This window comes from Amborella trichopoda, chromosome 9, assembly GCF_054954075.1.
Source record: "Amborella trichopoda isolate Santa Cruz 75 chromosome 9, AtrichopodaSantaCruz75HAP2 v2.0, whole genome shotgun sequence".
In the NCBI taxonomy this organism is placed as follows: Eukaryota; Viridiplantae; Streptophyta; class Magnoliopsida; order Amborellales; family Amborellaceae; genus Amborella; species Amborella trichopoda.
Window position 1 is genome coordinate 45,461,698 of NC_142344.1, and position 14,536 is coordinate 45,476,233.

Consider the following 14,536-nt stretch of genomic DNA (forward strand, 5'->3'; position numbering starts at 1 on the left):
TCTAACAACATAAATGCACCAGCCCTAGTGTGACCCTATCATTATGTAAAGTTGGTTTCTTAGAGATAAAAGTTACACTCATCAAATATTTTCCAAAAAGGTCTCTTTTGGTGTTGACATTGGTTCAAAGGGTGCTCTTCATATTTTGTACTGTAGCAAGTTACTTAAAATCTCTAATGTTTTTACCGAGTCAATAAATGTTGCTGGTTTTAATCTTTATTTTGTTTCTATTCTTGTTCCTACAAACACCTTGTAGATTATACCATTAAACTCTTGTCTTTCGGATATAATAATGACTTTATGGTTATTGTGAAATAGGGATCAAATTGATGATTTTTAGGTCTTTTTTTATGTGGTTCACTGGTAGGAATCGGACTTAGAGGTTTGGTGTTGCAAATGTCAACTCCTAACTACTTAAGCCCAAGTCCAATTTCTAATGTTTTTCATGTCTCGTTGAGGCATATGTAAACTTTAACAGTTTTGAGCAACACGGATCATATATATTGCTGGATTGTAATAGCATGGTTGGGGATGTCATTTGTTGAATTTCCATATTATGGATGATGGATGATTTCTTTCCAAGAAACAATGAATGATAATTTGGTTTGACTTGTTAACAATTTTTGATTTCATGGTTTCACCATTTTTTGGTGCCAACCTTCAAAGTAATACTTATTAGTTCGATCACACACAGACTCAAAATCTCTTCGTTCGCCTTAACAAGCCTTCAATAGGACCCTGGCATCATGCTACCCTATCTAATCATGTTCATCTAGCCCCCTTAATTACTGAAGGTCCATAGGATGACCCCACAAAATTATATATCTTGTTCAATAGAATGTAATTCTGTTGCCAAAATTCATTCTAGCCAATATTAGGTGTACTGCTTCACGTTATTTTGTTGAATTTTCATGCTTTCTATATGTTACCATCATTTTTATGTATGTGATAGTTCTGTTTAAATTATGTTATTATTAGGATGAGTGAACTTTTTTAACGGTGTGAATCATTATAATTCTTTAGTTAATTTTGGTAATTGTAGTTATTTCTACTTGTAAATTATTTAGAGACTCTAAACTTATATCTAGTGTTTAAAAACCTGGATTGACTAGGTGAACCGGCCAATTACTGGACTGATCCGGATTGCTGTTCTCTTTTCCGATCTGGAGAATATTAAAACATGATTATTTTATCTAAAGTAATTAAATAAAAATTTTAAATTTAAAAAATTACCAGGAGATTCAGTCGATCCATATCACCCGATTCCTTACAATGTCGATTTGGAGAATATTAAAACATTATTATTTTATCTAAAGTAATTAAATAAAAATTTTAAATTTAAAAAATTAATTGGGTGGGAACCAGGAGATTCAGTCGATTCATATCACCCGATTCCTTACAATGTCGCCCTTGTTCTCAAAGACTCTGACAGAACATGGCAAATCCTTCTAAATCGGATTGGTTCCCGGTTTTGGAACTGGTTTGTTCGCTACTGATCTCGATATGGATTGATAACTTTTTGGACACTGCTCATATGTATAGCTATAACAATCTAATATTGATTTAGCGAGACAATCATTTACTCCTCGAAGTTCTTTTTCCGTTTACTTCAATTGTACAAGTGCATAATACAAACAATTATCTTAAAAAGAATAAAATATACTTCTTTAATGCTCTGCCTTTAGCCATGGAAGAGGTTTGTTTGTTAGCATGTCTACTCCCTTAGGCAATAGAGTTACTTGGGTATAAAAACCCAACCCAAGTATCACCAGATGATTATTTGAAAAAACAAATTTGAATTTTGAGTTCTTCAACACTTAGATTTGCTATTAAAAAATGGTATGGTCCTTGTTCAATCTTAGGTTTTTTCTTTTTTTGAGGTGGGGCAGTCCTTATTCAATCTCCAGACATTTTTTTTCAAGCACGTAGAGACTGCATTTTGATATTTTATTATGTTTTATATATTTATTTATTTATTTTAAGGTTTGTTGATAGGGTCAAGGGGTTATATCCCCAAAATTTGGGGACCTAAGGATACTTCTAGCTTGGGTTGTACCTGAGGGAGCAATTGGACAGTATGCTCTGGCTGGAGCAGGAATAATTTCACTTGTTTGATTGCCAAAGGTCATACTCAAGACACTGAGGGAACTTCTTGGTTTGGTTGAACGTTGGTTGCAATTTACTAGAACTTAGTAGCCTAAGTCTAGTTGCTACCTTTGTTTCATTACTCCTTCATTGGACCATAACTTCAAAACATCTAAGAAACCCTGGATGGGCAGGATAACAAAGCCCTAAAAATTTTAGTTGTGTCGATTGAGTCTAAGCATTTGTAAATTGCTTAGATTTTTCGCACCATGAATCAGTTTAACTTGATTCATTTATGGTGATCTAGATAGCTTCATATAGAAAAACGAATATTGGGTCTTTGATTATATGAAAGATTGTAAAGTGGGAAAAGCATTTTGAGTTCATTTTTCCTTTCCTTGTTGGCGGTTTGCACGTGAGTTCTGTGTAAGATTCCTTTCTTTTATTTATTCCTAATGTGCATATTGTCTTTGATTATATGAAAGATTGTAAAGTGGGAAAAGCATTTTGAGTTCATTTTTCCTTTCCTTGTTGGCGGTTTGCACATGAGTTCTGGATAAGATTCCTTTCTTTTGTTTATTCCTAATGTGCATATTATTTTCGTGAAATGTCTTGCTGATTCCCTTGCAATTCAATTCTTTCTCCTTCTCTCTCTATAACTCCAAACCCCCAAACCAAGATGATTCTGGTTATGCTTCATGTAGTGATAATTTAGATGAAAATATACCATTGTCATGGATCTGGAGCCCATGCCTAACAAGTCTCGGCATAGATTAGAAAAATGGTGTTGCCATTCATTTGTCCATTCACAAAGTTAAACATGAATAATTGATCTCTGTCTTGACCGGTGTAGGGAACCACTACTCGGGCATGGAGCCCGGCCATGGGCCGGGCTTGGTCTGAGTAACTCGGCTTGACTCGAGAGGTCCTGGCCGATGTATTTTTTGCTATTTCTTTTGTTTTTCTTCCATGGATTTTTTGTTATTTCTTCTCTTCTACTGCTTTCATTAAATTTTACCTTGAAGGAAGCATGGAACCTGCCTTCCAGTTTTCAAAAAAGCGGACCGCCCAACGCTTATGAGGCTGCCTAAGTGGTCTAGAAGGCTTGGGCGTATTGTCCAGGCTTAGGCGGCCAACTGGGCGGCAGTCCCTTGGCGGGCGTGTAGGCGGTACAGAACCCACGTAGGTGGGCGCCCAACGGCCGCCCGGGGCTCGTGCCTCGCTTAAAGGCGAAATTTTTTTTTTTTTTTCGTTGTATTAATTATTTTTGAAACATTAAGGGTTTTAAGAATGGGTTTTAGGTTCATTTGAAACCTAACCACAAGAACCCATTTTAGAGAGAAATAAACCTCAAGAAAACTAAATTTTGTGACTTTTATTGGATTGAAATGTCTCTCAAAGTTACGAAAAACGGATCCAAACATCGCCCAGGTAGATTTGATTTAGTTTTAGAGTTTTATAATCCTATTAGAGCGTTTTTTTTATTATTTTAGCACCAGAAAATATCTCAGAGGTGGGAGTTTGGAGTTCGAGTAGTCAAAGTAAGTGCAAAAATTTATTTTTTAGATTGCTTATTTTATTTTGAGATGTCTTTTCAGGATCTCGCCGAAGTGGAGATCCGGTTTGGAAATATGGATGTAACCGAATTCCAATGACAAAAATTGTATTAGATGCAATTTTTGTGAAAAAGATATGAAATGGGGCATAAACCGGTTTAAGAAACATTTTGGCGGTATTAAGGGGGATGTTGCCCCTTGTAAAAATGTTCCTGAAGCTATCAAAGAGGAGATTAAGCAATATATTTGTTCTCTAAAACAAAAACAGGAACAAATTCCTTGTCATTTGAATAGATCTATCTCTGCTACTTCTAGAAGAAGTGATCTGGGTTGGAAATATAGTTATAACCCAAAACCAAACAATAAAAATTGTATAAGGTGTAATTTTTGTGAAAAAGATACTAATGGGGGTATTAACCGATTCAAGAAACATCTTGCTGGTATTAAAGGGAGTTGCTTTTTGTAAAAAGGTTCCTGAAGCTATTCGGGATGAGATTAGACAACTTCTGAATTTAAAAGAATCGGAAAGTGATGAAAATGAGCCTTATTCTGTGAAAATATGTTCTCCAGGTTCTTTTAGAAGTGGTGATCCGGGTTGGAAGGATGGTTATAACTCGAATCTGAATGACAAAAATTGTATTAAATGTAATTATTGTGGAAAGGATACTAATGGGGGCATTTACCGGTTTAAAAAACACCTTACCGGTATTAAGGGGGATGTTGGCCCGTGTAAAAATGTTCCTGAGGCTACCAGAGAGGAAATTGTACAATATTTGAGTTCAAGGAAGAACAAAAAGACGGATAAGTGTAGAGCAGCCAAGACTCCTAGGGCCTCATCTGCACATACTAGTGAGAGAGAGGTAGAAGAAGAGGAGGAGAAAGAGGCGTATTCAGAAGAAACAGATGAGGACGAGCGTTGTATTGAAGAGGGAGATGACTCTGATGATGATGGCCTCGATTCTGCTACATATGATGAAGCTTACCTTATTCCTTTTGATGATGATGATGGTGGTGATGGGGGATGTTGGCCCTTGTAAAAATGTTCTTGAGGCTACCCGAGAGGAAATTGTACAATATCTGAGTTTAAAGAAGAACAAAAAGACGGAAAAGTGTAGAGCAGCCAAGACTCTTAGGGCCTCATCTGCACATACTAGTGAGAGAGAAGTAGAAGAAGAGGAGGAGAAAGAGGCATATTCAGAAGAAACAGAGGAGGACGAGCGTTGTATTGAAGAGGGAGATGACTCTGATGATGATGGCCTCGATTCTGCTACATATGATGAAGCTTACCCTATTCCTTTTGATGATGATGATGGTGGTGATGACTGAAGAGTGAAGACTCTTGGTGTTTAGTGTTGACTGTTGAGTGTTGACTATTGTGTCCTAGACTGTATATTTTCAGAATTTCTGTATATTTTTTTTCTTATTTTTAGTTTCTACTTTCTAGTTTCTAGTTCTACTATTTAACTTTTATTTGTACAGTCTACAGTGTATCAGACTATCAGTGTATGCTTGTATTGTTTTACTGTTTTAGCATTGTATGAAAATATGGATTATGATCTTATGGATTATCAAAATTCTCTTCTCGACTTCTATCTTCTTTTTTTAACTGAGATTATGGTCTTATGGATTATTAAAATTCTTATGGATTATGGTCTTATGGATTATCAAAATTCTTATGGATTGATCATTATCAGTTATCATTCATCAGATTTTTTTCTTTCAACTAGATCGCCCAGGTTTTGGGTGGCCGCTTAGGCGTTAGGCGGCCTAGACCCCCATGGCAGCTTGGGTGCCGCCAAGCACTTTTTGAAAAAACTGCTGCCTTCTCTGAAACTATGTTTTTATCCATCCCTACCCTTTGTGGAAAGGCTTCTTCAAAATCTAGGATTTGGTCTCACCCTCCAGGCTTTCACTACTTCTGGACATGGCTAGCTTTCCTTGCCATTTTAGCTACTTTCAAATTTATACCATTTGCCAAAAAATCCAGAAAAGGCGTCAAAATCTTGGCTGAAATCTCCTATGATTAATTTTGGGTAAAGACAGTGGTGCCTCGGCATCGACTTCACAAAGAGTAGAGAGAGAGAGAGGAAGGGGGAGAGTGAAGGGTACACTATTACCTGCCTGAGAGATATAGAGAGACAGATTACCTGATCGGGTTAACAAAAACCCGGTCGGGTAGTAGATAAACCGCCCGAGTACGAGACCCACTCGTGTTGGTTAGGTAGGGGGTCTAACCCCTGGCGGTAACCTGGCCAAGTCCGGGTCGACCCGGGCGGTTTTGCAAACACTGATTTTATGATTCTTGAGGTAAAACATTTATATCGTAACATAAATTGAGAGTTGGTTTGGTAGTTTAGTTTCAATTGACATTTTTCCTAAAAAAAGGTAAAATACGATTAACTGTACCCCAAATAAAAAAAAGCACATTACAAGAGGTGCAATTTATGCAATTTTTCAAGTTAAAATGAGGGTAATGTTTTTCCTAGCTTTCATCCATATCCTACTCAAACAACAAGAAACCCATTTTCAGGTAATGTATTCGACAATAATGTATTTCGCCAGTAATGTATTTCTCTAGACAATACATTTCTAGGCACCCAAACGGCCCTAAGAATGCTTTTCTTGCAACGACTTCCCCGTTATTTGGTGATGGATCCATCTTTGGTTTGTCGCATAAAGCTTATTGTATAGGCTTAACGAGATAGGAGTTTTTGAGGCAACTTAGCAGAAGCTTTGGCTCTGTTGATCGAACTCAAAAAGTAAAAGCTGGGGTTGAACTTTACTTATTGAAGCAACTTCCAGAATGTCATTAATTGAGCCAAAAAATCCTCCTGTTTTTGTTGGACTTTTGAACACCTCTTCGACGGGTTTTTTGATATTCTCCAATCCTTCTGAGTTACCTTTGGGCATAGAGAAAGGCATGCTCACGCAGACTTCCTAGCCAAAAAATGGGCGTCGGATAAGAGCTATGTGTATCTAGGCCTTCCTCCTACGACAACATTTTTGACAAGCTAACACATCTGTATAAGGTCCTTGCGAGTCACCATTCGGCACGCGTGGAGAAAGGCAAATGCTCATGCAGACTTCGTAGCCAAAGAACATGCATCCAAATGAGAGCTCTGCATATCTAGGGCTTCCTCCTATGTAGGCATTTTTGACAAGCTAACATTTCTGCACAAATCTCACACTTTTGCCATTGTTTTTCATTTACACACGACAAGTTGTATACTTTTACCGATTTTAATACAAAGTGTTATTTCAGAAAAGAAAACTGAAGACGTCATAAATGTGGTTGCTTCGAGCGTTATCTTTTTTGTGTCAATTTGCTTCCAGGGAGGTGTCAGGAGTAGTTAGTAACATTGTCTTATTATTTGTAATACGTTTGGATGTTCTTCTTCTAGTTTATGTGCAATGTTTCACTGTGTTATATGATTTGGTTTAATTACAACATTTGGACATAAAATTCTCATTACTGAATAGAATATACTTTAGAGTCTAGGCCTTATATAGCTAGCTCATCTTGTTGAGGAAAAGGCTGTTAATTCGTCACTTGAACACAATGTTTCAAAAAGCGGATTGCTCAATGCTTGGGCGGCCGCTAAGGCGGTCTAGCAGGCCTAGGCACCCAAAAAAGGCGGAAAATCCTAGGTGCCCTCCTAGGTGCCCAAGAAACCGCTCAATGGCCAAATTTAGGCGGTCGCCCAAGGATTGTGCCCCGCTCAAAGGTGGAAAAGCCACTCGATAGGGGCATTTTGTGTCATTTTTTTTTATACAAGGGGCGAAAAATGTGGATTTTAGGTTCATTTGAAACCTTAAACTCAGTAAAGCCTATTTTAGAGAGAGAAATCCCTCAAAAAACTAGTTTTTAGTGATTTCTTTCGGATCGAAAGGTTTCTCAAAGTTGTGAGAAATTGATCAAAACATCACCCATTGATATTAGATTTAATTTGTGATGTTTTATAAATCTATTGGGGGGTTTTTTAGAAGATTTTGAGTCCTTAGAAGCATCTTTGTGGTGGAAGTTTGGAGATTGAGCAATTAAAGTGATTTTTTTATTGCTTGTATAAGTTGTATTATTTTGATATGTCTTCTTCGGGATCTAATAGGAGTGGTGATCCCGGTTGAAAATATGGATACAACCAAGATTCTAATGGTAAAAATTACATAAGATGCAAGTTTTGTGAGAAGGATACAAAAGGGGGCATAAACCGGTTCAAGGAACATCTTGCCGGTATCAAGGGGGATGTTGCCCCATATAAAACGACTCCTGATGCTGTTAAAGAGGAAATTACAAATTTTTTGAGTATGGTGAAAGTGAAAAAAGATGAGAAATTTGCTTCATAGCAGAGAGTAGGTTTGGGGTTCGGGTAAGTTATGATGATGATGGTGATGAGGAAGGGGAGGGATGTCAAGAGGTAGAACAATCCATTATTAGGGGGAAGGGAAAGGGAGTTGTAATTGCTTCTAGTTCGGAGAGTAAGAAACCTCGGGTTAGAGGCCCTATGGATAGTTTTTTGCCCTGGCCTGACCTTGAGGTTGCAGGAGAGAAAACAAAGAAGCAAACCACTATTGAAAATATAATGAAGAAGGAAGAGAGAGATTGAGTTGTTTTTTTTATTGCTACATGGTTTTATGAGGCGAGCATTCCTTTCAATACTACTTGCCTAAGCAACTTCTATGCCTTAGTAGAGGCAATTGGCCAATTTGGGCCTGGGATGAAACCCCCAATCCCATATGAGCTTTCAGAGCCTCGTTTGAAAAAAACAGTGAGTGTCACAAAGGATGCTGTAAAAGTTAAGAAGGATGCATGGGCTCAGTATGGAATTTCTATTATGACTGATGTTTGGAGTGATAGGAAGAGAAGAAGTCAGATGGATTTGCTTGTGAACTGTCCTTAAGGGACTATTTTTTTGAGGTCTATTGATGCATTTGATTATATCCATGATGCCCATTACATAAAGGGAATCAAGGAGGTTGGGGAGCATCTTGTTGTACAGGTTGTCACAGACAATGCTGCTCTTAATGTTGTTGCTGCTAATTTGTTGCGCATAGCTTATCCTAGAATCTTTTGGATACCATGTGCAACACATTGTATAGACCTCATGCTTGAGGCTCTTGGAAGTTTAACCGAAATATCAGGTGTAGTGAAGAAGGCAAAGTCAGTTACGAATTTCATTTATAGCCACCATCTCACCTCCAGCATGATGCGTAGATTTACAAAAAAGAAAGAGATTGTGAGGCCTAGGGTCACGAGATTTACGATCTGGTACTTATGCCTAGATAGCATATATTCGAAGAGAGTGCAATTGAGGCAGATGTTTACCTCGAATGACTAGAGTGCATGCACGTGGTCCAAGGATTAGGTTGGGAAGAAGGTGAGAGATATTATCCTTTCTAAGGCTTTTTGGCGATAGTTGAAGGGCGGTCTTAAGGTATTTTTTCCTCTTGTCAAAGTCCTTCACATAGTTGATAGTGACAAGGCTTCTATGGGCTACATATATGAGGCCATGGAGGAATACAAGAGAGAGATAGTCCAAAATTTTGATGATGATGAGAACCGCTATAAGCCTGTTTGAGAGATTATGGATGAGAAGTGGGATAGGCAGCTACATCGGCCATTGCATGCAGCTGGTTATTATTTGAACCTAGCTTTTTTTTTATGTTGACAAGGATATGCACTCAAATGGCACAATTATGACTAGATTTAATAAGTGTGTAGATGTGCTAGTCCTTGATCTGGAGATCCAGGATATTATATGTGCTGATAAGTGGATAAATTACAAGTGCTCATTAAAGAGTTTTGGGAGTCCAATGGCGATGAGGCAAATGACCAAAATTGATCCAGGTAGTAATAATATTCTTAAGTTCAAGTAATCAAGTTTTATTTTTATAATTCTATTATTTATTCATGATTTTATTCTATATCTTTGCTGCCAATTGGTGGAGCCAACATGGGTGTAGTTCTCCAAATTTACAAAAGTTGGCCATTCAGATCTTAAACCTAATCACTTCTTTATCCGTTTGTGAGCGCAATTAGAGTACTTTTGAAGGGGTAGGGGTAATTTGTATAATTGCATTAGTAATTTAGTGCTTTAGTAGTTAATTAGTTATTAGTTTTGATTGTTTTGTAGTATTACTATTATATATTTAATAATTTTTATTATTTAATACTTATATTAATTAGTTTTATTTGATCTTGTTAGATTCATACAAAGAAAAAGAACAGGCTTGAATCAAAGAGGCTCAATGGCCTAGTTTATGTCAAATATAATCGATTCTTGAATGACAAATTTGTTAAGAGAGATCCCCTCAGATAAAAAAATATGGACAATGCTATGGAGTGGTTGGATGATGATGATGAGGTCGAGGGCATGAAGGTTTGACATGAGACATGGTCATGGATGCTTCAGGGATATTAGCCGACCTTCCTAGGGCCACTAGATCTTCTGCACAGAGGACGAGGGTGGTGAAAGAAGAAGCAGATTCAGAAGAGACGGAGGAGGACTACCAATATGTCGAGGAGGGTGACGACTCCGATGCATATGATGCAAATGCAGCTGACCTTACTTTTTATGATGATGAATGATGATTAAACTTTGAACATTGATTGAAGATTCTTTTGAGTCTTCAAGTACTACTTTCATTTTTGTTTTCTTCCTCTTGGTTGTGTATTGTGGATAGTGGATTTGTAGTTCCACTGGTTTGGTATTTGGTAACTTTGGTTTGGTAATTTGGTTGGTAAATTTTAAGTTTTAATTAGATACGGACCGACTTATGATTATGCTTATGGAGTGTGTATTAATGTATAGTATACCTTTGAATTTTGATGTGCCATAAATACCGAACTCTTATATTTTATACAATATATATACTGTTAAAGACTATAGAGTCCTTTTTTGTTGCAATTGGGCCGCCCAGGTTCTCGGCGCCTGCCTAGCGCTGGGCAGCCTAGACCCCCTTGGCCGCCTAGTACCCGCCTAACACTTTTTGAAACCACGGCTTGAACATGTCAGCATTCATATGTCTTAGAGATGTTTTTACAGAACCTAACACTGTGCTGCCATCTCTTTGGAGGACTTACATATCTTACTGTTGGGGAACTGGAAAATTCTTTTACTCTACTAGGTGTTTGTCTATTTGTATGATCACACAAGATTTAACATATAGTTGTAGTTTATTGGATTATCATGGAATCTTTTCTTAGTTCTTGATGCAGTAGATGCAGTAAGAAGTTAGATGTTGTATCCTTTGAAGAGGCAAATCTTTGAGCTATGTCTCTCACAAGTAGTTAGATTTTCGGATATTATTACTAATTGCCAATTAGAATTTACATGGCTTAACTAATTATGCTTTTTGTGAGAGGATGAAATGCATTGTGGTTGATTGTTTCTTTATTGATGTGTGTGTGCATGTGCATGCGTGTGTGGGTGTGTGTGTGTGTGTGTGCGTGTGTGTGTGTGTGGTTGTGGTTTCCATAAGGTTTCAACTTTAAACAATCCAATTAGGGTGCACCTCCAAATCTTATCATAACATGTAATTTTGGTGTAAAAATTTCTTAGGATATATCTCAAAATCTATTTTCATATCTAATTATAAAATTTTAAACTCTAAACATGGTTAAAATCAAGTAGATCATAAACATATGAAAATCTTGAAAATGGACGGTCTAGATAATGTGTTGCAAGATGCACTATTTCTGGGACAATCTTTTTTTTTCATATTCATGCATCTCATTGTCGAGATGATCAATTCGAGGGTTTTTCAACATTAAAACAACCTTTTCCGATGGATTTTGAGGTGCATATGTAATTCTACATTTTAAGGTTGCAACTTTATATAAACGTTTTCCTATATATATATATATATATATATATATATATATATAGCAAGTTTTAAGTTGTAAGTCTGTCACTGAAAACAGGCTCGATTTCTTTTTCCACTTGTAGCAGGCAGATAGACATGATTAAGATGCACTTCATTTTTTTTTTAAAATATATATTTATTTATTTTTAACACCATGCAAAGACATCTCTCACAAGTATTGCTGCTATGATTTTAGTTTTAGTTTTCCCTTTTATTTCTTTGTGTATTATTCTATGGTATGTTGCCTTAGGAAATGCTTTATATTGTTACTTTTGTCAAGGATGCATACTGTAGCTATTTTCTCTTGGCTGCTGTTACAATACTTCTGTGAGCTTAATATCAATACTGTCTTGATATAGATATTTTACTAGAGCCATGATGTTCTAGAATATTTCTTTTCCAAAGGTGTGATTTATTCATTTTATATCTCGTGAATTATGGTTTGATTAAAACATCACGTGGCTTGAGTGGATGTTTCGAATGTTTCTTCTGGGATGTAAGGTTAATGGAATCTAGTCCTGCATTGTAATTGAATGATTAAATCTAGTGTTTGCATAAATTCCGATACTCTTTATGCCCATAGGACAGAGGCATGCCCATTTTGTTGTGTGAGTCTTCTTAAAATTGTGTCCAAGCTTAGTTGATGTCTTTTCTAAATTAAGAACTTATTACCCTTTTCTCTTGAATCCACTTCCCTTTTACTTTATGCTATAATCTCTATATTCAGAGTAAGATTTCTGTCATTATTATATAATGGCTTGTACCATTTGAATCTTGTAATGTTCATGTATGACACTGCTTGCATTCTTCACAATGTTGGAACTTGGAAGCTTATGCTTGTTCAATAAGCTCATCATTGTCACAGTAGGATTTTTCCATATTAATTGCTATAACTATATTTGCTAGAGTATACTATATACCTGCAAAATATTGGTTAAATCTAGTCTCAGATGTTATGGTATTTTTTTGGAATATCGATATCCTATGTTGGTTGAGACGAAAGGGTGAATTTCGGGCCTTCCAGAAGTTGTTTTTGGAATTATGGGACTCAAAAAGCTTGGTTTATTTAGCCTGGAGTTCCTCAGATATGAACTAATCTATGGAACAAAACCTCATCCAGGTCCGTCGTCCATGTTGAGAATTTTCTCTATAGGCAATATCCGTGGAGTGTTTGCTTTGTTCTTTTGTTTCTTACTCGTAGTTCCTAGGATTTTTTAGAATGTCTTTGGCTCCACAGGCCTTGCAGAGTTTTATACTTCAATGTTACTTCAATGTGATTTGTATTAATCATCATCTTTTACATTACTGCACCCTGAAAGATCATACTTGAGACCTCCTGGTAGAAAGTATGTGCTCTTTGGTAGTTACAAGTAGAAGCTGTTCTGTTGCTTGTAGTTTCTATTGATCCCTCCATGGCATAAACCTTATCGAATACCTATTTATCACGTTCTTTATATTCTGATCTCTCTCTCTCTCTCTCTCTCTCTCTCTCTTTCATGCACGTGCACACACACACACACCCCATGCATATTTATCTTGGTCCTGTACTCCCTCATGCATATTTATCATGGTCCTGTACTTTCTGATGCATCTCTCTCTCTCTCTCCAGCAACCGCAACCAACATCAGCAGCACGGCAAGCTCGGCCGCCACCTGCTCCTCGGCAAACCCCTTTGCAAAAGCCTGTTCAACGCCAAGCCTTGTTAGCCCAAAACCAGCAACCACAACCCAAACAGGACTTAAACCCACCTGCACCCACTTCCAGTGAAACTGAGCCCAAGTCCCAACCACAACGGACCAACTCTGGTAAGAACCAAACTGCACCTTCCACTTCTACTGCTGAGCCCATGGTGAACCCAACCCGAACCCACTCAGGCAAGGTCCTAACAGGACCTTCGACTTCAGTGACTGAATCTACAGGCAATCCACCTCAAACCCACTCTGGTAAAAGATCAGGAGCCCCTGAATCTTCACAACTTGCCTTACCGTCACCTTCTCAGAGTGAGGCTGAGGAAATGGAGGTCGAGAGTGTGTCATCTCGAGCCACTGATGCGGCTCAGGAGGAGCTTCTCATGGATGAGACCATTCGTGTTACTCGAGGCAGGTTAAGAAAGATTCGACGGCAGGATTGAATGGGTGTTTCACTTTCTAAATCGAGTTAGCATTTCTTTCTCTTCTGCTGGTATAGTGCCTATGATTCTTGCTATCTGATGTCACCAATTGTTTGGTTTTTTTATTGCAGTTTGTAGTTTTAGATGGGCTTTATCTGGAAACATGGGGTTTGGGATGCCTAAGCGTGTTCTAACTGTTGGTATTTGCCAATGCAAAACACGCCTTTTTTGATATGGTTTATTTGAATGTATATTATTCTTGACGTTTTCAAGCAGTTCTCTCTCTCTCCTCTCTCTCTATCTATTCCCTATGCAGGTGTAGTACTCTGCGTTCATATTTACATCCACATAATTTGGGCATTTCTAGGTGCAGTTCCCCTGACCTATGTTGGTTTCATACGCGTTTATGCCATGGAGGGATATGTTACACCATTCAGTACTACGTGCGACACATATCATATATATATATGGGATTTTTTAGGATTAAAAACCCCCAAAAACAACAAGTTCCTGTTAGAATAAGTTGTGAACTTCATTTGTTTTCTTTGATTGCCCCTATACTATTCGAGCACCAAAACCTATTAAGGGCATTTATGACTTTTATTTCAAATTTGAAAAAATTATACGAAAATTTGAACTTCCTCTCACTCTCTTATCTTTGACATGCCTTTCTATTTTATCTCTCCTTGCCGTCCCCCATCCTTTCTCTCTTGATCTCTCGCCTTGCCCTTCCCAGCTTTCTCTCGCTTGATAAAAAAAAAAAGCCAAATGGCAGATAAAAATGGAAGTGCTCTTTTGCATATTTTTTTATTTATAGATAGACACTTCAGACTTCAGTTTTTACCTCGAGAAAACCTTAATTTTCACCTTTATGTGATCCCAGCAATGGAGATCTCCGATCATACAAGGTACGAATGCCACA

The 14,536-nt window shown here is 37.4% G+C and overlaps 1 protein-coding gene across 1 annotated transcript in view; it reads left to right on the plus strand.

Annotated features, from left to right (window-relative positions):
* The window catches only part of HVA22G (HVA22-like protein G), a 34,290-nt gene extending 20,401 nt beyond the window's left edge, over positions 1-13,889 (plus strand). The window contains exon 7 of the mRNA XM_088848248.1: positions 13,114-13,889. Coding sequence (XP_088704374.1) covers positions 13,114-13,635 — 522 coding nt within the window. The 3' untranslated portion in view covers positions 13,636-13,889. The remainder of the gene's footprint in view (positions 1-13,113) is intronic.
* Positions 13,890-14,536: the final 647 nt, after the last annotated feature.